General features: G+C 43.7%; 1 protein-coding gene and 1 long non-coding RNA gene across 3 annotated transcripts in view; one reads left to right on the top strand and one right to left on the bottom strand.

Annotated features, from left to right (window-relative positions):
• OXR1 (oxidation resistance 1) overlaps positions 1-27,871 on the top strand; it is a 305,238-nt gene that overhangs the window by 41,591 nt on the left and 235,776 nt on the right. For both annotated transcript variants that reach the window (XM_072151333.1, XM_072151332.1), the window contains exon 2: positions 15,411-15,486. In XM_072151333.1, coding sequence (XP_072007434.1) covers positions 15,470-15,486 — 17 coding nt within the window. In that variant the 5' untranslated portion in view covers positions 15,411-15,469. The remainder of the gene's footprint in view (positions 1-15,410; positions 15,487-27,871) is intronic.
• LOC140132502 (uncharacterized) overlaps positions 1-27,871 on the bottom strand; it is a 132,410-nt gene that overhangs the window by 51,776 nt on the left and 52,763 nt on the right. The gene's annotated exons all lie outside the window — the stretch shown is intronic.

Genomic DNA, 27,871 nt, shown 5'->3' with positions numbered 1-27,871 from the left:
CAACCCTGACTGTAAATAAAGAAATGAACCAAAGTGGCCTCCAAAGTATCTTGTCATTCGCTACACCTTTGATACCCAATTTTGTGTTGGTTAGTGGGCCCCCCAGAGGAACCTCTGGTTTTTTATTGGAGCAGTATGATTCTATTTGTAAACTTCTGATGAAATTAACTCCAGTAGCTTTCAAATTGGGCTTTTTATGGCTGTATTTCTGGGGCCTCCTATTGAGTTAGAACCTGGGACCACCAGAGGATTATCCCGTACTCCAGTAAGGAAATCTAATCTGAGGAAATAGACTAAAGTAGCCTCAAAAATTATGCTGTCATCGTTATTGTGTTAGAGTCTGGGTCCACCCTTGGATCCTTTGATGGGACAATTTGAACTTGACTTGAAATCAACTATTGATCAACCCATTCAAACTGGGTTGTCTTCTGTCCCACCCCAACTTTAATTATCTGATTTTAGTCCTGAAGGTATCAGGGCTCTACTAAGGGTCCGAATAGCACACTTTTGTCGGGTTTCACGAATATTTCCGATTTGCGCCAAATTGCCCCAGGATTTTGGCACACGCGATCGGATTGTGTCGCATCGGCACCGGCTTCCACATGGCAGAAATCGGGGGACGTGGCCGTGGGACAACCCGAGGGATTCAGAAAAAACACGGAACTTAAAAATGAATTTGTGTCGCAAAATCAAGCACTCACATGCACCAGGAAGAAGCAGGTGAACTCCGGCGGACCTCGGCGCAGCAGCAGGAAGGAACTCGAGCGCTCGATCTTAGTGAATCGCGCCGGACCCTAATCCACGCCGGACAACGCACTGCGGGATCGCGATGGGACTGGGTAAGTAAATCTGCCCTGTTGTGTCTACAGGTGCCCCCATTTTCAAAGAGGGATCTTAATAACGGTGTCCAGGGGCACTTCTTGGTGGTACTAAAAAAAATTGCTACATGTTGCGTATAGAACCTTATTTTATTTTTAAAATGACAGAACACTGGAAAACCCAGAAAGATCCAGAAGCTTCATAAGTGCCCTAGACAATGCTGGATTTACTTATTTGGAAGCTGGTAGACCGTCCTTAAATTCTGAAGTATATTATGTACAGTTTAATGTTCCTTAATTTTAAAAAAAAACATCCCCTGCGGAGGAAGCCTTGTTTACATGGAAGAGGAAACATCGTGAGGATCTCGCAAACACAAAGTGAGCTGCTAATATTGTTCCCCGGCCGCTAGTTGTGGACATTGTATACCTTTATCAGGTCGCAGGTATCTACTGAGCCCATTGTGCAGCCGGTATTACATTACTTACAGCTGATTAGATTACTCTTTTCTTCTGAGCCGTAGACCGCTGTAACGTGAAACCACCTGTTGCCGGCTGTTGGCGCTCAAGTTGTTATTTGTACTTATGAAAAATATATCGATGCAATAATATTTTACATTCCAATTTTTAAGACCGAGATAATTCAGCTTATAGTGAGTAGAAGATTGTACCAGTGCGCCGAAATTCTGCAGTCAGCAATGAATATACACAATATATATGAATATTTATTCTGAAAGCTTCTTTAAAGGGGTTGTCCACTTTTCTTCATGTTTTTTGTAATGTGAAGGGGCAGGGTTGGAGGTAATTTACCAATATACATCTATTAATAGTTCCGCTTTCTTGATATGTAAAGTGAAGCCTCCTGTTCTTTGCCTCATCAGCCAGAAATTCCTGTCCATAAAATGGCCGCAGATGGAGGATCATGTGATCTCTAACTGTCCATGAGCAATTGCTCTGCCAGGACCTTGACTTTATATTTATGAATACAATTATAAGGTCCTGGCAGGGTGACTGCTCATGGCCACTAATAAGAAACATTAACAGTATAAGACTCTGATAGGGTCATCCATATTATACTCACCTTGTTAAAGTTTCTGGTTCACCACTAGGAGTCGCCAGTCATGTAACCCCGGGCCGCAGGAATTGGGACTTTCTGTGACTTCCTGTGTCCTGCTGGCTTCCCGCAGATGGAGGGCGTTGTTCCTGTCTGCACACCCCCTCTGTCATAAGGACTTGAATAGCAGTGGTTGCATAGGTGTGGACATACATGTACATTTGCCAGAAGGTAGCAGGACACAGACGTCACAGGAAGCCAAGATATCATGTGACCCACATTGAACTGGAAACTTTAACAAGCTAAGTATAATATGGATGACCCTATGAGGGTGGCCAATCCTTTTAATACAGGAACATAATCTTCATCTTCATGTAGTGCCTGGGGCATGGTCTGGGGTGTGTACATGACAAAAAAATCTCTTAAAGGAAACCTACCACTTAAAAGTGGTAGTTCTAACCCACAGATACATGGCACCAGCTCCGGGTGAGCTGGTGCCGGAGCATATTTTCATTAATACAAGAAACCTCCAATCGCTGATTTATACTTTATATTAAAATCCGTTCCGGCACAACAGAGTAGGGCGCGGTGCACCATGCGAGAGCCGGTGACGTCACCATGTGCAAATAAGGTGAGAAGAGTCATATTTGCCTGACTTTGGGGGAGACTTTTTTATAGGTTAGTGGATGAGATTTTATATAAAAGAAGGAATTCTAGAAAAGGACATTGTATCCTCTACCTGGGGGAATGGGAGTTTAGTGGGGTAACAACTGGTGGCAGGTTCCCTTTTAGTAGTAAGTAGCAGAATGTTTTACTTTTTGGGGTTATGTGAGTCTAGAGAAGGTTCTGGTTAGCGTCCTGTAGGAAGGATCACTTTACTGTAATGTGTGGACCCTCTCCGTACTGTATATAAATATTTTAGTGCTCGGCAGCTGCTCTCCCACCATTGACAATGTATCTATCCCTGTATCAGCCATCTCTAAGCAAACAGACAAGTGATATAACGGGGACATCAGAACCCATATATGTCACCGGCTTCTCCCTGTGCAGAGGGAAATGAGCTGATTTACAATTCCCATACAATTACTGACTATGGAGTGTGAGGGTCCGTCCATGCGCCCCACAGCTGTGCTCGCTGCCGCCCCGCGCTATTCTCTCCATCAGTGATTCCACATTTGGGATGCACCTGGCATATTACTTTTACGTCATGTTTTATTTATGGGGAGAAGTTCATTCTCTTCAGCATAAAGAACCAGCAAGAGACTTTGAAAAATTCCCAGGATTCTAAGGAGAGATCCATTAAGGTTTTAATACCCGTACAAGGCAGATTGACTAAGATTCATAGATTGTAAGCTCTTGGGAGCAGGGTCCTTGTTCCTATTCTTTTACCTAAGGACTATTTCATTGCTCTGTAATGTCTTACTTGGTTTGTACACGCAGCCCATGATCTATAACTTGCTGTGGACTCAGGTGCTGAGGTGTGTATTATGATGTTCTGTATCTGCTGAGGTGTGTATGGTAATGTTATGTATCTGCTGAGGTGTGTATTGTGATGTTCTGTATCTGCTGAGGTGTGTATGGTAATGTTATGTATCTGCTGAGGTGTGTATTGTGATACATTGTGATGTTCTGTATCTGCTGAGGTGTGTATTTTGATGTTCTGTATCTGCTGAGGTGTGTATTGTGATGTTCTGTATCTGATGAGGTGTGTATTGTGATGCATTGTGATGTTCTGTATCTGCTGAGTTGTGTATTGTGACATTCTGTATCTGCTGGGGTATGTATTGTGATGTTCTATATCTGCTGAGGTGTGTATTGTGATGTTCTGTATCTGCTGGGGTATGTATTGTGATGTTCTGTATCTGCTGGGGTATGTATTGTGATGTTCTGTATCTGCTGAGGTGTGTATTGTGATGCTCTGTATCTGCTGAGGTGTGTATTGTGATGCTCTGTATCTGCTGAGTTGTGTATTGTGATGTTCTGTATCTGCTGAGTTGTGTATTGTGATGTTCTGTATCTGCTGAGTTGTGTATTGTGATGTTCTGTATCTGCTGAGTTGTGTATTGTGATGCTCTGTATCTGCTGAGGTGTGTATTGTGATGTTCTGTATCTGCTGAGTTGTGTATTGTGATGCTCTGTATCTGCTGAGTTGTGTATTGTGACGTTCTGTATCTGCTGAGTTGTGTATTGTGATGCTCTGTATCTGCTGAGTTGTGTATTGTGACGTTCTGTATCTGCTGAGGTGTGTATTGTGATGCTCTGTATCTGCTGAGGTGTGTATTGTGATGTTCTGTATCTGCTGAGGTGTGTATTGTGATGCATTGTGATGTATTGTGATGTATTGTGATGCATTGTCATTGTGACGTTCTGTATCTGCTGGGGTGTGTATTTTGATGTTCTGTATCTGCTGAGGTGTGTATTGTGATGTTCTGTATCTGCTGAGGTGTGTATTGTGATGCATTGTGATGTATTGTGATGTTCTGTATCTGCTGAATTGTGTATTGTGACATTCTGTATCTGCTGGGGTATGTATTGTGATGTTCTGTATCTGCTGAGGTGTGTATTTTGATGTTCTGTATCTGCTGAGGTGTGTATTGTGATGTTCTGTATCTGCTGAGGTGTGTATTGTGATGTATTGTGATGTTCTGTATCTGCTGAATTGTGTATTGTGACATTCTGTATCTGCTGGGGTATGTATTGTGATGTTCTGTATCTGCTGAGGTGTGTATTGTGATGTTCTGTATCTGCTGGGGTATGTATTGTGATGTTCTGTATCTCCTGGGTATGTATTGTGATGTTCTGTATCTGCTGGGGTATGTATTGTGATGTTCTGTATCTGCTGATGTGTGTATTGTGATGCTCTGTATCTGCTGAGTTGTGTATTGTGATGTTCTGTATCTGCTGAGTTGTGTATTGTGATGTTCTGTATCTGCTGAGTTGTGTATTGTGATGCTCTGTATCTGCTGAGGTGTGTATTGTGATGTTCTGTATCTGCTGAGTTGTGTATTGTGATGCTCTGTATCTGCTGAGTTGTGTATTGTGACGTTCTGTATCTGCTGAGGTGTGTATTGTGATGTTCTGTATCTGCTGAGGGGTGTATTGTAATGTTATGTATCTGCTGAGGTGTGTATTGTGATGCTCTGTATCTGCTGAGTTGTGTATTGTGACGTTCTGTATCTGCTGGGGTATGTATTGTGATGTTCTGTATCTGCTGGGGTATGTATTGTGATGTTCTGTATCTGCTGAGGTGTGTATTGTGATACTCTGCAGCATGAAGTTAATTAGCAGGATATGTGAATTATTAGTTATATTTTCTATCCATGGGGTATGCATGTGATGTGACCCCCTGCCCATACTCACAGGTATATTTCTAATGGACTGGCCAGTGATTCTCGCTCCTCTTGCAGCAGTCTTCCTGTAATTTATATTGATCGGGCTGATTGGCTGACAATAAATTCTTCTCTTTCCGTCTCTTTATAATATACTCTGCCATGCAGACAGGACCTGAAGAGCTTTTGAGCCTCGGTGCAGTTATTTTCCCTATCAGTCTGGACAGAAATCAATGTAAAATCAAGGACATCTATTCTCCCGGGACCACTTACCTACTGCACACTACAGCATCTGACTCCTACAGTTACATGCATTACCTTCTATACATGTATTGTCCTATATGGATATATACTGCTCCTATAGATTGTATTTCCTCTAAAGGAAACATACCACCACGGAGCTACCTATTAAAGTAGATCCGGTGTCAGATTCCTCTAATGTATATTATTATAGCACTTTTTAGGGCTAATTCTTTCGTGGCCCAGAACTTTTATAAATTTTAGCCAAGTTTTTTCATAAGATTCAATTCAGGTCCGAATCTATTGGGTCTGAACCAATATTACTTTAATTGTCCTGAAAATTTGCATATAAACCCCTCTTGTAGGAATGAAGTGACCTGAACCTGCAATGTTCAGGCCATGGCGGACATTCAGTATGGGGTTCGGGCTCAACCCCCTGATAGTAACACCCACAACAAGCCACTGCTGGCATTTACCTCTTACCGACGTGTGATGTATCATTATGTAACACCGGTAACACCCGTAATCGGTGGTACCACCTGTGAAGGAAACCGTTTCTGACCCCTGAAGGATACACAAGGTCACTTAGTTATCCTTTTTAGACACTCTCAGAATGCACGGGTTCTGAGCGGCGCAGGAAGTGATTTAAAGTTGTCCACACAACTTCCGGATATGGCACAACAATAAATCACAACCCTGGATGGCTATTAAACCCATTTCACTAGCCTCAGTGAAACAGAATTTTATCAACCCAAGGAGCTGCCACCAGTTCTCCTTTAATATAAGCCCAGTCCGTAACAGGATTATATAGGGCGTGGAACCAACCCTGTAGCATGTATATGACCGAAGCACGAACGTTTACTCCTACCTGGTATCATGTCCCAAACCCTGGGGAAGCCATAGCTTCTCAAGGGGAAGTTGTAGGGTCCTGGTTCTGGTATCATTGCATCCGGGTGAATCCCTGGATCGCATTGATACCAAACCTGAATCATTTGCTATGGTGCTATCCAGAGATATTTATATCTCCAGTCCCAATGATGTTAGAGCCCCAGGAATTGGACAACTATGATCTCCTAAAGATAAAATTACAAAAATGTAGTTGCCCTTGGGCTGAGATGGACCATAACTCCATAACTGTCCCTAATCCTGGTATTGGTTTAAGAGTTTTTATGACTCTTTGTTGCCTGTTTGAAAATGGGAAGGAAATCCACAGAGACGATTCGGCTGCGGAGATCCTATGAAGCCTCCCGCCCCCAGGTCCTATTTATCCACCACCCATTACTGTTGTTAACCCTTTGCTTGCCGCCTTTGAAGCCAGCGCCGGCTTCTTGGCTGAGATCATCGCTCCCTGTGGCATCATTGGGGACCCAAGACCTTAGACATTGGGGCACATTTACTTACCTGGTCCCTGTGCGATCCCTGAGGTGCGTTGTCTGACGAGGATGAAGTTTGCGGCAATTCAACAAGATTGTGCGCCCGAGATCCTGCATGTGTCGCTTCCCCGCTCAGGTCCACCGGAGTTCACCTTTTTCTTCCCAGTGCATGGCTTGCGACTTAATTTGAATTGTTAAATCCCACGCTCGGTCCGAATCTGTCGGATCCTCTGACGGGCACTCCCCCAATTTGTGTCGTGTGAAAGCCGGCGCGTGTGACAAAAAGCCCTTCTAAATGCGGTGCACATCAGAATTTTTTGGATATTCCAACGATAGTGCAGTCCACGGACCCTCAGTAAATGAACCCCTATGTGTCAGACTGACAGAAAAGGACAGAGGCCCCAATGGTGTGAGCAGAACCCTATGCATGACCACTGCTCCATTCACTTCCAGGGACTGTGTACTGCCCAATAGAGGAGAACTGATTGATGGTCACACATGTGCACCACAGGGGATTCAAGGCTTCTTGTTCTTGTGATCGCTGATAGTCCCAGTGACCAGCCCCTAGTAAGCATGGCCTTTAATACAAGACAGTCCATGGGGGAAGAAGTAAGTCCAGGGGGAACAAGACAGGCCTGTAAGAAACACAACCTACTAAAGGGAACAAGACAGGCCATATGGGAACAAGACGGGCCAGGGGGAACAAGACAAGTCAGTGGGGGAACATGTTGGACCAGTGAAATCAAGAAGGATCATAGGGTAACAAGACTGCCCAGGGGGGAAAAGACAGGCCTGTGGGGGAAGAAAACAGACTAGGAGTAAAAAAAATGGGCCAGAGGGGAACAGAATGACCCAGGGGGGAATAAGACAGGCCAGGAGGGAGGAAAATAGGCCATGGGGGAATAAGGCCTGTCAGAGGAGAACAAGGCAGGCCAGAAGAGGAACATGATGGCCCAGGGGGGAAATGGTGGTCCAGGGGGGGGAACAAGTTGGTCCAGAGGGAACAAGAAGGGCCTGAGAGGAACACAACGGGCTATAGGGGAACAAGACGAGCCAGTGGGGAACATGTTGCACCCGGGGAAAAGGATGGGCCAGAGGGAAGCGAGACTCGCCAGGGGGGAACAAGACATTGTATTGCTGCCATTTTATTGCATGGTTATTGCTGGAAGCCCACTACTGCCATATATTTTGACTCTGCTCTGCAGATTATTAAGACTGGCGCACAAAGTGCAGCTGTGTATATATCACCCCCACTGTCCAGATATAGGAAGAAGTGAAGCAGTTCGATCAAAGTGTCTGAATTCAGACCACACATCCAAAGAGGGAGCCAGAGAATCACTGGAAGGGAAACATCAGGCAAACGATAAGCTTATTATTACTACTTATTCTGTGGCTTATGCCACATTTGGAGATTGGGACATGTTCTGCCCCTTGGCACATTTTTTGATGTAATCTAAGACAAATCATAGTAGACAGTGTGTAGATGACAGTAGATGTATCCTCCAGAATCAGGCACATGCAGTGACGTTCTAGTCTAAGTTTACACTGACTGAGTCTTATTAGTAAATCAGCCCCACTGTGTTTGTGGTTGAGTGGCTTATTAGGTTGGTTTCGAGCGCCCTGTTCTTCATAGAGATCATCGAGGGCTCAGGAGATCAGTAATGACCTGATAGGACCCGAACTTGACGTCTGTAGACACTAAGACGTACAGAATAATCAGTTCATTCCAGGTGGAGAAGAAGACGTTACAGATGTCTACAACATTCCCGAAGCTCTAAAAATTACAACGAATTTTAAACTTTTTAAAGGAAACCTACCACCACGGATGTAACTATTAAGGGTATTATCACTGTCAGCCTATGCAATCGCATTGGCTTACACACTGACTGTAGGGTCCTGTCTGTGACAGGACCTTACAGGCATTTAATATGGACATCCCTGGGGTCTTCGCTCTTCAGTCTCCGGTGAAGAGCTGAGCCGGCATTGAATCCATTACATACTATTGCGGCGAGGAGTGTGATCTGTCGATCTCCATACTGTAACAGTACGGCATGGAGCGGCAAGAGGTTAATTACCAATGTATCCTGTTCTCTAGATCACAGAACCAGCAGCCTGATATCATTTCAAAGAAGAGATTCTTATATTTAATGTGAAAGCAAGTGTGTTTCCAGAGTCTTTACTACTGAATATATTGGCGGCTAAAACAACACCCCCATGCAGCCTCTAATAGTGACTCATCTAAGCAAAATATGACTCTTCTCTGGTCATTTGCATATGGAATTTCACATAAATGAGGAAATTCTAGAAAGGACATTTCATACCCTACCTTAGGGGCCGGTAAATTAATGAGGTAAAATCTAGTGACAGGTTCCCTTTAAAGTGAGCCATTTTTGTTACAGACAGACTCATCCCTATATCCTACTGTTTTTCACCATAGACAAAGTGTATTCCAGGCGGCAGGTTGGCGTCGTTCTGTGCTTATGATTACACATTAAAATGTAAATGCACATATTTAATTCAGATGCAATTATGTAAATATAAACCCCCCCCAAGGCACAATTTATTGAGTGAAAATATGGAAATGAGAATCAGAACCCCAAGGCATTATTTAGATTTTTTTGCGTAGGAAATATGCACTTCTCGCGTACGAGGCAGTAGATTATAAAATTATGCAAAGAAATGTCACCCTTAAATTGTAGTATTTGGAGGGGATTTTTGTAAAATATAAATTTAGATAAATATTGTGTTTATTCCTGGCAAATATTAACACTTGGAGAATTTGCGCTAATATTAGAATATTTGACCCTGTTATTTTTTTATATCTCATCAAATTCACTCTTCTTCTTATTAGGTAGAAATCTTCCTTATTGATGAAGAGGCCTTCATTTCATACTATCTAGTTTTACCAAGTGCATTGGGGGCGTGTCCTAACACTGATGTGCTCTTAGCTCTCTGCACAGATCTGCTTCACCACGCCAGGGGGGTACACAGATGGGATTTGTGGCGCCTGTTCTTCATGAATCTGGCGCCGCCTGTACTGCCCCAGCAGAGTGCACCAACTTTTTTTTCGGTGCACCTTTAAGATTGGGCGTGCAACACAATTCTGTCAGACTTTGCATGTTCTGTAGACTGTCCACTGCAATGCCCCCTTCAGAGCAGTTATTTGTTTTGCGTAAAGAATAGTCCAGCCGCGACACAAAACGGTTGCGTGCGGCACAAATGTGGGGCGGACACAAAGGGGCCGAATCGCATTTTTCCTGCCGGGTTTTCCAAATTTCACCGTTTTGCGCCGAATTGCCCAAGGTTTTTGGCGCATGCGATCGGATTGTGTTTCATCCGCGCCGGCTTGCACGCAAAGAAAAATGGGGGATGTGGCCGTCAGAAAACCTGACGGATTTGGAAAAATCACGCAATTTTTTTAAAAAAGTGTCGCTTGACACGCGCTGCACCAGGAATAGGAGAGTGAACTTCAGCGGACCTCGGCGCAGCAGCGACACCTGTGGACATCGGGCACACGACCTTAGTGAATCGCCGAAAGACTCGAATACTCATTGGAGAACGCGCCGCTGGATCGCGACAGGACCGGGTAAGTAAATAAGTACAACAGAAACCTGGAGCATGGCCCTTAGTAAATGTGCCCCAATGTGTATGGGATCCCATATTCTGTGACTGATCACCTTATTTGTTTAAGGAAGGTATTGGGAAGTTCTTCTGACCCCCAGTGCACTGTACTGAATGTACCTACCTTCTCCCCATAGGGCAGAACTTGCCGGTCTTGCAGAAGTTTATTGTGATGACTTTGTTGTAACATCACGTATATAGATCAATACTAACCAGCCACGACCAAGGAAACTCTGCAGACAGGTCATTTAAACATTATAGTAATGTGTATCAGAGAGCGACGCAGACAGGAATATACATTAGCGCTTCTCACTGAAGGAAAAATTCAATACTTACCTAGAAGGATTTTCAATTCAGTGAATCATTTATCCTGCGTGTAATAGCCACTTGTCAGGATGGAGTTAGACTTTGTTCAGACTTGTGGTTAAGCAGCTTTTGCCTTTTATTGTACTGTAATCGAGTGCATTTAAGTGCTGGAACAATAAATAAAATGCAGAGGGGTTTTTTTTTATACCACACTACGCTCCTAAATCAAATACTGAAAAGGGGTTTAATTCTTGCCTTATTACTTTTTAAGGTTATGGACTGCATGTTGATAATTATACGAGATTTCAGGGCATTGTGTGGTCTTTGTACATATGCCCACACCACGCTCCAAATAGTGGTCATATATTATTTAAAGGGAGTCTTGCCAGTCCAAAAGGTCTCCAAACCATATTACTTACTTACAATTACATGTAGGGACCTTTAATAGGAGCAGAAACACAACCTTGTTGCCACAAACTGATGGAGCAATGCAGAGATAATGGGGCTCATTTACTAAGGGTTGCGATGCTCACTTTCGTTGAAGATATTCTCATTTTAATCTGTATGCTAATAAGGTAGTTAGTGCACTTGGGGTGTGTCATCCTGCTATTACTGCCTGGACCAACCCTCTTCATCAGATGTGTCTTACGAGAAGCATGGTGGTGAGTGGTTAGTGGTCATGGAAGGAATAGCAGGACTGTGGGTGCTGAGGACACATCATAGGTGAGCCTACTGCCTCGTTAGCACATAGATTAAACTGGAAATATAGCCAACCTGCTATATGATGGAGATACACAGCAGCGGAATGTTACAAATATGTTACAAATATGTTACGGATATTCAGAAAGTTACTTACCGTATATACTCGAGTATAAGCCGACCCGAGTATAAGTCGAGACCCCTAATTTCAACACAAAAAACTAGGAAAACCTATTGACTCGAGTATAAGCCGAGGGTGGGAAATGCATTGGTTACAGCCTCCCAGTATATAGTCTGCCAGCCCCTGTAGCATACAGCCTGCCCAGCCCCTGTAGCATACAGCCTGCCCAGCCCCTGTAGTAGGAAAAAAAATAACACTGTACTCATCTTTCCGACGTCCCCCATAGGTCTCAGACAGAAGAGGACCTACGAGTGACGTCAGAAAGGTGAGTTTTTTCTTTATTTTTTTAGTTGACTCGAGTATAAGCCGAGTTAGGGTTTTTGAGCACAAATTTTGTGCTGAAAAACTAGGCTTATACTCGAGTATATAAGGTACTTTTGCATTAAAGAATCAAATAAACTGGTCCAGGGGCTTCACATCATTTCCTCTATGACTGTGGGTCTCAGGATGGCAACAGTGATGGCGGATTTTATCAGGCGATCTGTCTCATAGTTGTCTGTCTATCAACCCACATAACTATCCATCTCCTATCCTATCTATCTTATTAATTTCCATTTCACATGTAGATTTATGGGGGTCATTTATCTTATTTCCTTCTTTCCTTCTTATATCCTTCCTTCTGTTTTTGCATCTTTTGTGAGTCTATTTTTTGCACCTCATTTGTCTTTGTCGTTTTGGCTCTTATTTGGCACACATTTTATAAAAGGTGCCATTTTGTTGGGCAAATACACACATGAACTCAAAAAGTCACTAAAATAAAACCAAAAAAAGGCGCATCAGACTAAGATAAATCTGCCCCATGTATCCATCTGCAACACCCCTGCCAATACATAGACAGGCTGGTGGTTGTGAAGAACGCCCTCTCCAGGTCAGGAGCTGTTAGGGGGAGTCGCGACCCCTCTATGAAGGTTCTAGTACTGGGTCATTAGGTAATCAGCAGCTGTAGATCCTGCCTGAACAGGCAATGGTTAATTGGATCTGAGTTATCAACCAAATGTATTTCTACACTGAAGTGTGATTGGAGAGGTAGTCACCACCTGACCAGAAGCATAAAACCCCTGGGCAGGGAGGGTCTAAGTCTCTCCCTAGAGAGCACATCCATTTAGAGTACCAGCACACAGAGTGTAAGAGAGAGAAAACAGTGTGTAGTACACCTTCAGTGCTGACACTTATCCTAATCCCAGGACCAGAGTCAGGAGACTCAGAGCTGCAGCTTCCACAGATGGACACAGCTCCATCCCAGCCTGAATCTACTACCAGGCTGGTGCACTACTCCTGAGGACCACTCTCCATGACCACTCCAGTAATCCAAATCCGCTGTGAGACTGTTTAGGCCCGTTGCCTGCTACCTGTTGTTCAATAAAGAACCGTGAGTTGATTTGCACAACGTTGCCTCCGTCTGATCCCTGGATATGGCTGTTACCACCACTGGCTTCCCCATCCATCACCCAGGGACCTATCTTACAGACACTTCAGGGGTTGCCCCAGGGAGAACCAATACATCAGCCTCTCCCTCCATATTTCTTGCACACACCACCCCTGGAGAACTTCCAGGCTGTAGGACAGCCCTCCGTACCCATACCAAACACCGTGACATTAGCGTGCCTAGGCCGCAACCGCCAGCCACTCCGGTATTCTGGGCCGCGGCTTGTGCAAGGGGGCACCATCATAGGCAGACGCATTTAGCGCCAGACTATGGTCAGTGTGCCCCAGTATATACAGATCTGCGGACAGTCATGCCAGTATATACCTTGGTGACTAATTCTCTCAGTGATGGTCTTTTAGATGATAATGTTGTCCATTACGTGGCGATAATATGTACTGGATGATAGGGATTTCATCGGATCCATCTTAGACAGAATTGAACTCTTAATTCTTCTCCCTGACATTATCCCGGCAAAGCCGCTTACATAACAACTCCTCTCGCTCTCGTTTCATCTTTTGTATTTTGAACGTGAAGTTCGGTTTAATAAATTGCTTTTTTTTCCCCTTAAAATTTATGCATTGGCTGCGCCTCAGACTTTATATCATATTACCTGGCGGGAGCAAACAACCTTTATTTTCCCAGCGGCAACTTACCGAATTGTCATTATTTCTTGTTCGCTGAAGGCATTGAATTTCATAGCAAAAAATATCCTTCTACTACCACAGAAAGACGGATTAGTCTGACTCCGCACCTTACGGTTCATTATTTGGATTTGTTTTAAACAAAAAACACAAAAAAATGTTGTGTTCGTTTGCATTATTTTTGGAGGTTGCCCCATTTCTACTGAAGCCACGCCCCCTTTTGCACATATTAGTCGGCAAAAATGGGAAGAATCGCCTAAAACTTTTGAGAAATTGACAGTCTACACATTTTACCTAAATTGGAGAGAACCTATCATCAACCCTTAGATGAATGTTTATCTTTCTCACTGCAAAACAGTGTCCCATGGGAGTGGCCAGTGAGAAGCGGTTCCCCCCCTTCACCCAACACCTCGGGAAACCGCTCCGTCGTGCATCTATTTCAAATAGGAGGGATATACGGGCGTTTTTAAAATTTGAAAAAGACGCATGACGGAGCGGTTTCTCATGGTTGGGGGCTAAACATTTCTTACTGACCACTCCCATGGGACACAGGACACTGTTCTGCAGAAAGAAAGGTAAACTAAAAATCTAATTTTTCTTTTTATCGGAAAAAAGCCAGTTTTAATATAAAAACACTTTGGCAATGTGTGCAATATTCTCGATGGGGACATGGGGGAGCAGGGCTCCTGATGACAGGCTCCCTATAAGACAAAACTGCCCCACTGTTTCAAAACAATGTTACCTGCTTTGCTAGAAAAAAAGGGGTTCTCCTGATGGGACATGCACAACATTGGGACACCAGGTACATTTTTTTCTAAATCAGGTTTTAAGAAGTAGACTTTTGTAAATGGGTTGTCTTTTGCTGGATTTCTGGGGCTCCTTATTGGGTTAGAGCCTGGGCCCACCGGAGGATCCTCTGATTCTCCGGTGGGCCAGTCTGACATTGGATCTGCAGTAAAGATCTGTGGTCTATGGTAAAGCATCACAGGAAAGGTTCAGTTTTCCTACAGTACCACCAAAGGAGACCTGAAGAAATACATACATTCTATTTAACTCAATACAATTTTTTGTGTAATAGGACGGGACAGGTCCTCTAGGAATTTACAGGGTCCTGTGATTTTTATTCACTAACCGACTATCTTATCCTCAGGTTACCAGACACCCCCACTGATCAACCGTGTGAAGAGACTGCATTTCTGGCATTTTATCACAAGTCACCAAACACAGCGCTGTCCATTGTATAGTGGCTGCGCTTGGTATTGCACATTGCATTGGAGTGGGCAAACAGGCCACATGACCAATAAACATGATATCACATCTCTGGGATGACAAACTAGAGCAGTGATTCTGTGGACTTTAAGTTGAAAAATATTCAACATTTTTAATGAATTTTTTTATTCTTCTTCATATGATCTGGGAAACGTCTTATATTCATATTCATAAACATCTGTTATCTCCATTGTCTTGTATCTCTGTTATCCTGAATGTCATTCCACCAAGGACAATATCTACAAGGTATTTTTATCTGCTCTGTTCTTAAAAACTTGTCTAAAAAAACGGGACTGGAACTTGAAACCCCCTTATGAGGGCCCCTTGCTGTATAGACAGGACTTGTCTGGAATATATAACCTATAGTGCGTTCTCAGGACGCGCTGTAATTATGATGATGCTGCTGGTGCTACATGTTCTCCTTTCATTAAGAGCCTGATGTCTTGTATTTTTCAGGCCGATCAGAAAAAGCCGAAGAAGGTCAGCCGTGAATGTGAGAAGAAGCCGGGATCAAAATGTTCAGCAGCAGAAGGTCGGCTTATTGGCTTTATTTTATTTATTTTTAAAAATTTTTGGGTTAAAAATAAAGGAAAATGACTTATTTCTCTGTTTTCTGGCTTTGTGGGGTAAGATCATGTGTTTTCTGTGCTCTGGGTTTATCTGGTTCTTTATGAGCTGAAAATTTTTTAAAAAACTGCATTCTATCAGGAACAGCGACACCCCAGTCCACAGGTGGTGCCTGGTATTGCAGTCTAGCATTGATTGATCTGATTGGAATGAACTGCAATACCACATTCCACCTGAGGACAGGAGTGGCACTGTTTATGAAATGGGCGTGTACTGCAGTCATCCTATTAAATCTTCATCAGATCTGGTCCATTGATTATATTGGAAAAAAGAATTTGGGGGGTTATTCTTACGTAAGAGTTTTTCAGTTACTTTATAGTATACATTGATAGTAGTGTCAGCTTAATATATATGCCAACTACAATTATCACCTATCCCCGGCATAAGATGTAAGTGTGTGATAACTGACGACCCCCAGCGATCTCAAAACAGAGGACCACCAAGCACCCTAAGCCCCATTTGAATAAGGTGCAGGTACAAATACTTGACCTGTGCTCCAATGACTTGTGAGGGACTTCTGGGATAATGCTGACCAGCAGCTGTATAGAAGTGAATGGAGAGCAGATCAGGTAGGTCCACTATCGTGCCATTCTTTGTTGGGAAATCTACCATGAAATTCAAGTATGATAAACCAGGGACATTACTCATAGATCCAGGCACCGTGACTGATGTTACCTTCTTATATTTGTCATCCATGGCCTCCTTCCTTCTAAAATCAGCTTTGAAAATTATGTTAATGATCCTGAAGAGCTCTGGGGGTGTTACCAGAGCCCCTAAGTGATGTAGCTTCACAGGCTATTACACTATGCAGGAGCACTTTCCCCTCCCAATGTGAGATTACCTCAGGCAGAGGGAAGCGTGAAGTTTTGACAGTGTAAGAGCCTGTGAAGATACAGCAAGAAGGGGCTCTGGTAACACACTGCAGAGCCCTTGTGGTTAATTAGCATTATTTTAAAAGTTGATTTTAGAAGGAGGAGGCCATGGATAACATATATAAGAAGATTACCACAGTCACGGTGCCTGGATCTATGAGTTATCATGGTTTATCATGATGGATTTGGATGGTATATTTCCTTTAAGTAGATTGTAGGGCCTCTGTTTTTGTGATGGTTTGGTTGGTCCTAGTTGGGACGAATCACATTTCTACCTTGACCGTTACTGTTGCTGTATGTAAAAATGTCCCCCATTACAGTATTACAGTCATGTGTCCAGCTCATGTGTGAAAATAGTGAACTTTGGGTGTTAGCCACCTGTGTGTTATAGGAACATGTACTTTGTGTACTATCATCTTGATATTGTGGCCACTAGGTGGCGATGTGTGAAAAGGAAACTTTTGCATTGACAACATTTGATTGTGTTGGTTTATACAGCAAATATTTGTCATGGGTCCATGATTTGGTGACAATACCGTGTAATATTGTGTATAATAAGGATTGAGGCCTCTGTAGAATATCGGAGGTATCCTGTATGCAGGTGCATTATGACACATGGAAGCTACACTATGGATCCAGCATGAAATGTTCGCCACTTCTGCTTGTCAGTAGTTCAAAGGGTTAAGAGGGTTATGGTTTAAAACATACAATAGGTCTTCCTCCTGTACATTAATGTAGGAGTGAACCTAAAATTTCTACTGCCTGAGTCGAGCTATAGAATGGCGCTTCCCTCATCCCCATCCAGTATTATTTAAGTAGGTGGGTTCTCCAAGTGGTGCCCATGCTGAGATTGGATGTGAAGAGACATTATTTTTAAGTGTCAAGTCCTGTTTTGTAGCAGGTAACTGCACCCCATCTGCCGCCCCCCACTTTGCTGCAGGTTGTGCCGCCTGAGGCAAGAGGCTCAACTTGCCTCATGGCTGGAGGATTGATGGTTATGCAGTGAGTTGACAGTGTCTCTTTAAGGTCACACAGTCACCAGTGCTCCTCCGTATCACTACCCCTCCATGTTATCCTCTTATCTTGTCACTATGGTAGCACCGACATCTCCTTCATAGGAAACAAATCTTTTCCGGAAAATTCGACACTTCCTCGCCTTAATACATTTTGGATAATTTTCTCCGAAATGAAAACAACAGGAAATGAAATGATAATCCTGACGAATCATTAATCAATTTGTTTTAATCTCTTAGTCTGTCTCTCTTAATTTTTTGCCTTAATTAGTCAGAATCCTTTATTTGTGCGGTGCCAGTACACAGGAAGGCGCCTCTGGCACCCACTACTCGCACGACTCGCCGACCGTCTTATTATAACATTTTGTTAACAGTGTTTTTTTTTTTTACATCTTCTTGTACTGCATCATCTTATAATTTATAACAGAGGCTTGTAATACACGCGAGGGGATTAGTGAGGCTTTTACTCCGCAGACGCAGCAGAGCTGAATTGGTCACTTAACTCCTTAAAGGACATCTTCCACCAGGATGAAGGATTGTAAACCAAGCACACTGACATACTGGTGTGTGCCCCCTCTGGCAGGAGCTGCACTACTTTTAGGTTCTTATGACCTTGTTTTTACTAAAAAACAGGCTGTACAAATTATGCAAATGAGCTTAAGAGGCCCCGGCTCCATAGATTTTAATGGAACCTCGAGTCTTTTTAGGCTTATTTACATATTTTTAAAGTCTTTTTTTTCCCTAAAAACAAGCTAAAAGAAGAGCAGATTCTGGCAGAGGAGGCACACACCAGTATGTAAGTGTGCTTGGTTTACAATCCATCATCCTGGTGGATACCCTGATACTTGTGGGCCTGGTTGATACCGCACACTCCCTGCACCCCCTAAAGTTACGCTCCTGCCTGATACAGTTTACTTTATTTATAGTACAAAAAAAAAGTTGTGTTTACAGCATTGTATCAAAATAATAGACTGATTTTTGCATTGGTGATACTATACATATTATGAAGCCCCTGGATAAGTTGGGCAAAATTTATAAATTATCATACAGGAAATTATGTGGGATTAATGTGGGTCCGATGACTAGGATTTCTACTAATTTCGATACCCAGTTATCCTCAGGAATACCATAATGATCAAGGGGGGAAGCGATTCATCTTCTCAATTTGCTGCTCTACTTCTAGAAAGGCAACAGCCCTCTCCATGTGAGCAGAAGTCCTGGCTTTTTACCACGACCAACTCTGTGTAACTACATTGGTTTATATTCCATATGTTATATTCTTATATCTCTGCATTGAATTGCTCTGCTCTAGAGCCCCTCCACTATATCAGGCTTCTGGTTGGATACTACAGCTAGTCAGCTAGATAAAGGGTAGCACAGCAGTGTGAGGTCACGCCCCTAGCCCTAATGCACATTTGAGAATCTGTAAACCTGGAATATACATTCATTTGCACTAGTCCTACTGCTGCTACACACAAATGTATGGTTACACTGCTCTACAGGACCAAAACCTCACACATATGGGGATTTATCTTTTCTCTTTCTAGTTTTCTAGTCAGTCCATTTTCTATTTTGTCTTGTTTCTTAGTTTAATTTGTCTTATGCTAATTTCGCACTTCCGTTCTAATCTCTGTTCCTTACCTCCGTTAAAAAAGGTAAAGAATGGAGGTTTAAAGAGGACCTGTCACCCCCGAAAAATACCCCCACCAAATATGTTCCCCCTAATCCTGTCCCCAGCCCCTTTATTCAATTTTTATTACAATTTGTGTGTGCAAACTTAGTTTTAAACTATCCGACCTCTTACCAAATAAGAGGTCGGATCGTCGTACAAGTTCCCTAGCAGTCGGCCGTATTCATGAGGGGGGCCGCCGACACACCCCCTCCACTCCCCTGTCAATCAGGGACCTGTAGGAATTGCCGGCAGCAGCCCATGTTTTGCGCAATCGCTGCCGGATCTATGTGATGCAGCCGCAGAGGGGCTTATTCACAGTACCGGTTGAATGTTCGGAGCTAAAACGGCAATAACACTGAGTAAAATTGTAAAGTCAGGGGGTAAAAATGATCTTTCTTGAGAAATTGAGAACTTTCTTTCATGGGCAAACCCTTTTAACTAAAGGAAAATTGTCCATGGATAAATTCTAGAGCGGAAGTGCTTAACAAAAAAAAATAAACACACAGGCGCAAACTGCAAGTATAATATTGAAATAACAAAAAAGTCCAAAAGATGGTGTGAATACCATCTAAAGAAAACGTCGGCACTACCAGACTCACATTGGAAGTATAATATACCTGTATCATATATAGTTTCAATGATTGATACATTGTTATGTAACAAATTCAGCACTGCTACATCAAAGTATCCAATGTTCTAAATAAGTTCTCGAAGGATTTGACAGAAATGCGAGTAGTGAGTGGATTTTTCCATTCCAGGTGACTTAGTGGAGAGCGGCTGAGAAGACGTATGTAATAAGAGATTGTTCTGTGCTGACATGTATTTAATTTGTCGTCAGCCCTTGTGCGCTGCGGCTTTATGTCTGCGTTGCCTCTGCTAAGTACACTTATGGGAGCGCTGTAGAGGGCTCTACGTTGTTGGAGATAAATAACATGGATATGTTACCTGCCAGTGTGAAGATTTCCTGCTATTCCAGAGGCTCTATAGTCACTGAGACGCTGAATCGTATAAGTACGGGATGTGCGCGCTGTATGGGGGCTGCATCCGCACAATATGAACACGATTTTTCCCTTTTATTTGATTATTATTACTTTATTATTTAGTATCATATTATTGTTTTATACTATGATATTTGTGTGTAGCCACCTAGTGTTTGTGTTGTGCATTACAGTGTTTTAAAGAGAACCTGTCACCAGGGACCTCATTTTCACTAATGACAGGTTGAAGAAGCCCATTACACCTGCATTCTGCTTTCTCTAAGCATTTGCATTGCAATATGATTGTGTGTTATAACTTACCTTCCACCCTAACAGAATCCTTTATGTAGTCCCAGGGGTTAGGCTTTGGTTTGGATTCATTTTCAAAAAACAACATGTGACTTGTCTGTGCTGCTCACTCCTCAGCTCTTGGCCCCCACCTTTGTGCTCCTGTACAGCTCTTCCCTCTTCCACTGATGTCAGCTCACCAGGCTGTGACCAGGGTGCAAGGTAATTTAAAAAAAACAAATATATTGTAATGCAAATTCTTAGAGAAAGCAGAAAGTATATTTGCACTGCAGTTGTAATGGGCTTTTGCAACCTGTTTTTAGTGAAAATGAAGTCCCAGGTGATAGGTTCCCTTTAGGGTTTTACTAACACCTCTGCTCTGAGTCACTGCTGCAGCAGGTGGGTGTCTGGTTAAAGTGGTAATCCGGTCACTACAAGTTTTCCTCTATTATTTATTTATTTAGTTAGGTATAGGTATAGATTACTAGTTATATCATGGTGCTGTACAATATATAAGGGGTTCACATAAATGACATTAAGAAATACAAGTATACAAAAAGTACCATGATCAGGAAACAAGGAGGAAGGAGGACCCTGCCCATGAGGGCTCACAATCTATATGGGATTAACAGGATAGGTCATAGCTTGTGGACTGGTGGTGGTCTGATGAGAATGGAAATCCTTTGTAGCCCATAATGGCAGGTTAGGCATACAACCATCCCATGCATCCCATGATCGGTGGCGGTCAGAGTGGTGGGACCTCAACAAATCAGGAGAATGGGGGAATGGGAACTGCCATCCCGGAAGTAGTTGAGTAAGGCATTGAGTTATCTCCATCAGCGGCGTAGAGATGAAAAGAGCAGCAGAACACATGTGACTAGGCCACTACCAACCACCGTTCTCGTGATGACCCACCAATCAGCAAGTCATTCCCTATCTTGTGGATAGGGGATGCAGAGAGTTAAGAACACAGAAGTGTGAGGACACTCTAGTGCACTTTGATTAGATCATTGAATGTAAACACATTTTTAACAGTTCTGCTGCTACTAACAGCAGCAAATGTATGGTTACATATCTCTCCAGGGACAAGCTTTGTCAACACTGCTGTTTTGGGCAAATGAGCAATTGACCAACTAGAAAATAGCAGGTACAAGGGTCGGGTAGATGTGGTATTCTACAAGTCCCTGATCTAAAACAGGTGAAGCCCATATATCACTATCACGTGATGGAAAAATCATTCAACAAAACAGTCCCAAATTTATGGTAAGGATAACCTTAGATACTACCAGAGTCCCTAGGACCCGGGCCAGCGCCAGCAATGGGCATACCCAGGCAAGTTCCGGGGGCTCAGAGCTAGTGGGGAGCCCACATATGGCTGTACATAAGGAAACCATGGGGTTGAGGGGGGCTGCATCTATTAAATCCATAGGGTGTTAGGGGGGCTTTATATATTACCCATAGGGGGGCTGTATATAAAATAACCATAAAAGGGGGGGGGGTTGGTATGATAACCTAGGGAATATTGTAGGGAACAGGAAAAAATGTTATGCTGCCATGTAAGTTTACTGCAAAGGGGCCCACTGAGGCTCTGTCGCCCAGGGGCCTAGTGAGACCTGGCACTGACCGTGCCTAGGTCTGCACCTTGTTCTCAGTACATAAGGTGCTCACACAGTATAATGATGGGCACACACCGCACATAAGTCATTGGTCGCCCAGATTGCTGTATAAATGGACACTTTCTTCCCAAGCAATGACCGATCCATCAAACGTGCAGTCAATGCGGTGACCTCGGACGCGTGGCAGCGCTGTGTTATGTGTACGTCTGAATTATTTTATACTCCATAGAGATATATCTGTATGTCATTTGTAAGTTTGATGAATCGCTCCCCCCCCCCTATTATTCACTGAACTGAATGTTCTCATCTCTTACCCGAGGATACACTGCCTCGCTTCCAGGCGCCGCGTGGTAAACAGATAAATCATCGCTCGCAGCTCCTATATTTCATTTTTCTTACTTGGAAGCGAGAGGGCAAAGAATGTAAAGAGAGCATCATGGAAAGTCTATGAACAGTTGTCCGGGGCATAGGTCACAGGGGTATAAAAATAACAAACATGCTATACCCACCTCTTTTCGGCACTCCGGTTTAAGGTGGTGCCTCCCATTAATAGAGATACTAAGTGCTGCCACGTCAAAAGTGTGCGCCTGCTACAGCAGCAGTTGTAGGCTGTAGTGGTGTGTATATATATATAATTTTCATTAATATAACAATTTTAGATCGTGATTGGATAGAGCTCTGGCCTGTGCCATACTCCCGCTAGTCCACCTGGAAATGTATAAATAAATTGACAATAGGGAGTTACTATCTCGTTTTTCAAGGGGGTGTGTCCCTACACAGTTTGCCATTGTAGGACACAATCTAAACTGGTAACATCCAGGATCGGTGCAAATGCTTTGTTAGAAGAATAATGGATGAAGAATAGTAATATTTAGCCTAATAGACATATCAGGAGTGATGGCAGATCCTCCCTAAAGAGGTCCTGTCCGGCGAATAAAACCCTCTAGCAGCACTTACTAAAGCAGCTTCCTATCCCTCCCCCAGGTATCACATTGCTAAATCTCTAGCTTTATTGGAACATACCGATAAGTTAGGAAACAATCCACTAAGTAGTGGTCTGATACATACCTAGCTTACAGTGGTCCGGTGTATTCATGAGGGGGCGGTCCAAGGAGGCGGTGATTACAGCATCGAGCCTATCAGTCACCACCGACATGAGGTGTGGGAGGGACAGTGCAGAAGAGAAGCTGAATAGAGGGGAGGACTTAGGACCACCCCCTCATGAATACAACAGACCTCTGGAAGCTTGGTCCGACGATCGGACCGATACTCAGTGGATTGTTTCCTGACTTATGAAGTTAGAGATTTAACAATGTGATAACTGGGGGAGGGATAGGAAGCCGTGTACTTTAGTAAGTGCTGCTGGAGGGTTTTATTCGCCTGACAGGTCCTCCTAAAGCAGTAATGATCCTGTACTTGTGTGGGAAAAGACACATGACAACTGAAGATGATATAATGATGCGTCTTTAAGAGCAACCGCATCATATGACCCTTAAAATCTCATGTTAGTCAGTAAAATAGATCACGGGCATAAATTATTCCTACTGTATCCAGACAGTTTAAGGACCTGGTGACTTCAGGCCCCTAAGACAGGCCATTAGCAGAAACCATCCAATTAGTCTTAAAGGGATTTCAGCTGAAGGCAAGAAGACCGGATCCTGGGTAATGTCTTCATTTTCTCAAGTGAGGACTTGTAATAAATAGCGATTGAACCCTGGCTGAGCAGTCAGCACCTAATGACCATGTGGTGCACCCAACAAAGGTCATGTCCTCCATTCTTTACTGTCCTTCTTTCGGCTACATTGTTTTGATTAGCGTAGTAATTGCCATGTAAACCCTTCTCAGGTTTCTATTCTGCCTAATATGATGTCCAAAGTCCGGCTGCACACAAGCGTTTTCCGACTTATGGAAACAGACCTGTTTGTTGTTTCGATTAACAGAACGGACACAGTGCAGATGACGGGAGTCTAGAGACACTGGGGCAGATTTACTTACCCGGCCCATTCGCGATCCAGCGGCGCGTTCTGTGCTGTGGATTCCGGTCTTCCGGCGATTCACTATACTTGGTGCAGTTAAAGCAAACAAAAAGGAGCAGCATGGAGAGGGAGGGGGATGAAAAGAGTGAGGGGGGGGGGAAAGAGAATGAAAAGAACGGGGATGGATGCCTACCGTGTGTAGGTACCCACCACCCCCCACCTAAACGCCTAGTGGCACCCCTTTTGGAACTCTACGCATGGGGGTCAATCCTCAGTTAAATACTGTGAGACCAATGGTATCCCCGGAGGGGGGAAAGGAGGAAAGACTACAACAACAGTGAGTCTAAAATTAATACATCTTTATTGATATAGTATATTAAAACCATAAACTGAATATAAAATGTAGGATGCAAGACATACAGAGCAGTGATACACAGAAGAAATGCAGTCGTGCACGTGGACGACAGCACATGGAACACAAAAAACGAGTCTAGTCTGCATGAATGAATGAAGGAACTGGGATGAATAGTATAATGACCCAAGGATATCCTAATGAGGCGCTGTGCGAGGTAATGACATGCTATTGCGGAAAGAGGAGTTTACAGGTATCCGAGGTTATATAATTGCCAGTCCTTACCAAATAATCAGATAGGAGGTGTTCCGGTGTCCGAGACGGCTGCACGCCCCGACGCGCGTTTCGGCTCCAAATGAGCCTTCGTCTGGGGGTGTATACTTGGTGCAGGTAAGCGCGTGTCCCGCGACACTTTTCTTTAAAAAATGTGGCGGTTTCTCCGAATCCGTCGGGTTATCGTTCGGCCACGCCCCCCCGATTTCTGTTGCGTGCATGCCGGTGCCGATGCGCCACAATCCGAATCGGGCCCTTAGTAAGTCCTTGTGTGAAGTATTGTTTGATGTTTAACGAAAATGCTTTTATTTTAATATGCTTGCTAAATGCTGAAACTAAAAGGACGCTCAACTGCGGATGATGATTGATGACAGGGTGATAACACACTCCTGTGCAGAGAAGAACGTGAGGCTCCCTGGACTGATTTTACAATACTACCAATTCCAGAGAAAGAGACCTCTTTTGTTTCTGTGATGCCTATTTGATAATTTACTAATAAACTATGGACATTACCTTTTTATCTTAAACTAACCAAGCCCAGGTCCTGTCCCACTGAAAAGTTATGTACAGGCAGTCCCCGGGTTATGTACAAGATAGGGTCCATAGGTTTGTTCTTAAGTTGAATTTGTATGTAAGTCGAAACTGTATATTTTATAATCGTAGTTCTAGACAATTTTTTTTTTTGCCCCGGTGACAATTGGAGTTTCAAAATTTTTTGCTGTAATGGGACCAAGGATTATCAATAAAGCTTCATTACAGACACTTTACAGCTGATTATTGAAGTCTGGGACTATAGTAACATCCAGAGAGGTCACCAGAGGTCACAGTGGGCAAAGGGGTCTGTCTTTAACTATGGGACGTCTCTAAGTCGGGTGTCAACCATTCAACCATTATTAAATGTGGCTTGTGCTACAGTTTCCGTGGCACGCAGATAGGAATTGCACCTATTTCCCCCCTTACACAACCTTCATGCCAAATGGTCACGGAGGGGTGTGAAGCGGTGCATTCACAGCAAAGGTGTGGGCCAGCGCAGGGCATTCTTGTCACAGACTATTACACGATTGGACCAGGCGTAGACCCAGTTGAGCCCAATGTTACATATCCTGCCGAAGGGTGTCAGGGGGAAGGCTTCACATTATATGCTGGTACAGCATGTGGTGGTGTATAATAAATCCTTATTTAAGGTGTCAGGTGGCCAGATCACAGCTCCCAGAGTGGTCTAAAGAACCCAGTTACGGTGATATGAACACACAGTGATGAGGCACACCGTGACCAAGGCGATTGGCCAGCATCACCCACTGCGCTCACCCCTCTTACCTCGGGCCATGTGCTCACCCAGGTTACAGGGTAACAGGGCCGTGTGCTCACCTGGTTTACTGGGTAACAGAGCTGTGTGCTTAGCCGGGTTACAGGGTAACAGGGCCGCATGCTTAACCGGGTTACGATGTAACAGGGCCTTGTGCTTACCCGGGTTATGGGGTAACAGGGCTGCGTGCTCACACGGGTTACAGGATAACAGGGCCAAATGCTTATCTGGGTTACGGGGTAACAGGGCCGTGTGCTTACCCGGGTTACGGGGTAACAGGGCCGCATGCTTAACCGGGTTACGGGGTAACAGGGCTGCGTGCTCACACGGGTTACAGGATAACAGGGCCAAATGCTTATCTGGGTTACGGGGTAACAGGGCCGTGTGCTTACCCGGGTTACGGGGTAACAGGGCCGCATTATTAGCCGGGTTACAGGGTAACAGGGCTGCATGCTTACCCGGGTTACAGGATAACAGGGCCGCATGCTTATCCGGGTTATGGGGTAACAGGGCCGCGTGCTTAACCGGGTTACAGGGCCTCGTGCTCACCCAGTTTATGGGGTAACAGGGCCGTATGCTCAACCGGGTTACGGGGTAACAGGGCCGTGTACTCACCTGGGTTACTGGGTAACAGGGCCGTGTGCTCACCTGGGTTACTGGGTAACAGGGCCGTGTGCTCACTCGGGTTACTGGGTAACAGGGCCGTGTGCTCACCTGGGTTACTGGGTAACAGGGCCGTGTGCTCACCTGGGTTACTGGGTAACAGGGCCGTGTGCTCACCTGGGTTACTGGGTAACAGGGCCGTGTGCTCACTCGGGTTACCGGGCAACTGGGCCATGTGCTCACCTGGGTATTCCCAGGGGTACCTGGAGTTTAATGAAACCTGATAATCTAATTGCATATATGTATAATCTTAAAGACTATTGTCGAAAATATTTGTACGAAAAATTGAACATACATTTTTGGAAATTAGAGAGTTCTATACTATATATTTAAAACATAAATACCATATATTATATGACACCTGACATCTATTTCACACCTGTAGATATCATGTAATAAATAGGTCATCATGTAATGTAAGCCTTTGTTCTATGCCGCACAGTTTACACCGACAATCCATCTGTCGTGCAGACGTCCCTCTTCTCACCTTGATTCCTAGGGACACGACGCGCAGGACTGATTCACATCTGGCACTAATTCCAAGGTGAAAATCCTGTCTTGTGGAGGATATGATTAGCAGACGTCTGCATTATTCCTGGGTTCTCTAGTTTACATTCTTTAGATATAATAATGAATACGGTATATATTGTAGTTTTTTTTAAAAAACTATTTTAAAAATTCCCGATTTCCAATGGATTAAGTACTCGCTCCCCAGGCTTGAAGGGATTTTCCAAGCTAAAAAAATATTGAAATTCTAGCAGTAGAACAGGTCAGTGAAGGTTTGCCAATGACTACATGAGGGTAGGAGAGTCATCTCAAGTGTGTGACTCCTTACACCCCCAGCCATTATTTTATAGCAGCTACCAAAATCCAACCCTGCTGTCAGTGCACCCACACAGCTACCACCTAGCAGTACTGGGGGAAGTGAATTTTTTGTTATTTAATTTACAAATATCACAAAATTATTAATTTTTTTACAAGCGACCACCTGAGTTACGCTATTTTTTTTTATTGACACCGAGCTCAAAAGGTTGCTCATCACCGGAAAATTGAAAAACACCGGAAAAACACTGGGAACCCACATAGATCAGTTGTAATAATGGAAACAGGAAGTGGACAGCTCTGTTTCCTGTGTAGTGGTCAGACCAGGTTACTACAGATCAGCACTGTATATTCCTAAATCTTCCCAATAAATAATTAGGGAGATTCACAAGCTATTATATGGAATGTAACACGCTTGAAAGATTAAAAAGTTTTCCTAAGAAGAGAAGTAAATTTTATC

This window comes from Engystomops pustulosus, chromosome 5 (assembly GCF_040894005.1).
Source record: "Engystomops pustulosus chromosome 5, aEngPut4.maternal, whole genome shotgun sequence".
Lineage (NCBI taxonomy): Eukaryota > Metazoa > Chordata > Amphibia > Anura > Leptodactylidae > Engystomops > Engystomops pustulosus.
The sequence above is the reverse complement of the archived record's forward strand: the minus strand, read 5'-3'. Positions and strand labels throughout refer to the sequence as shown.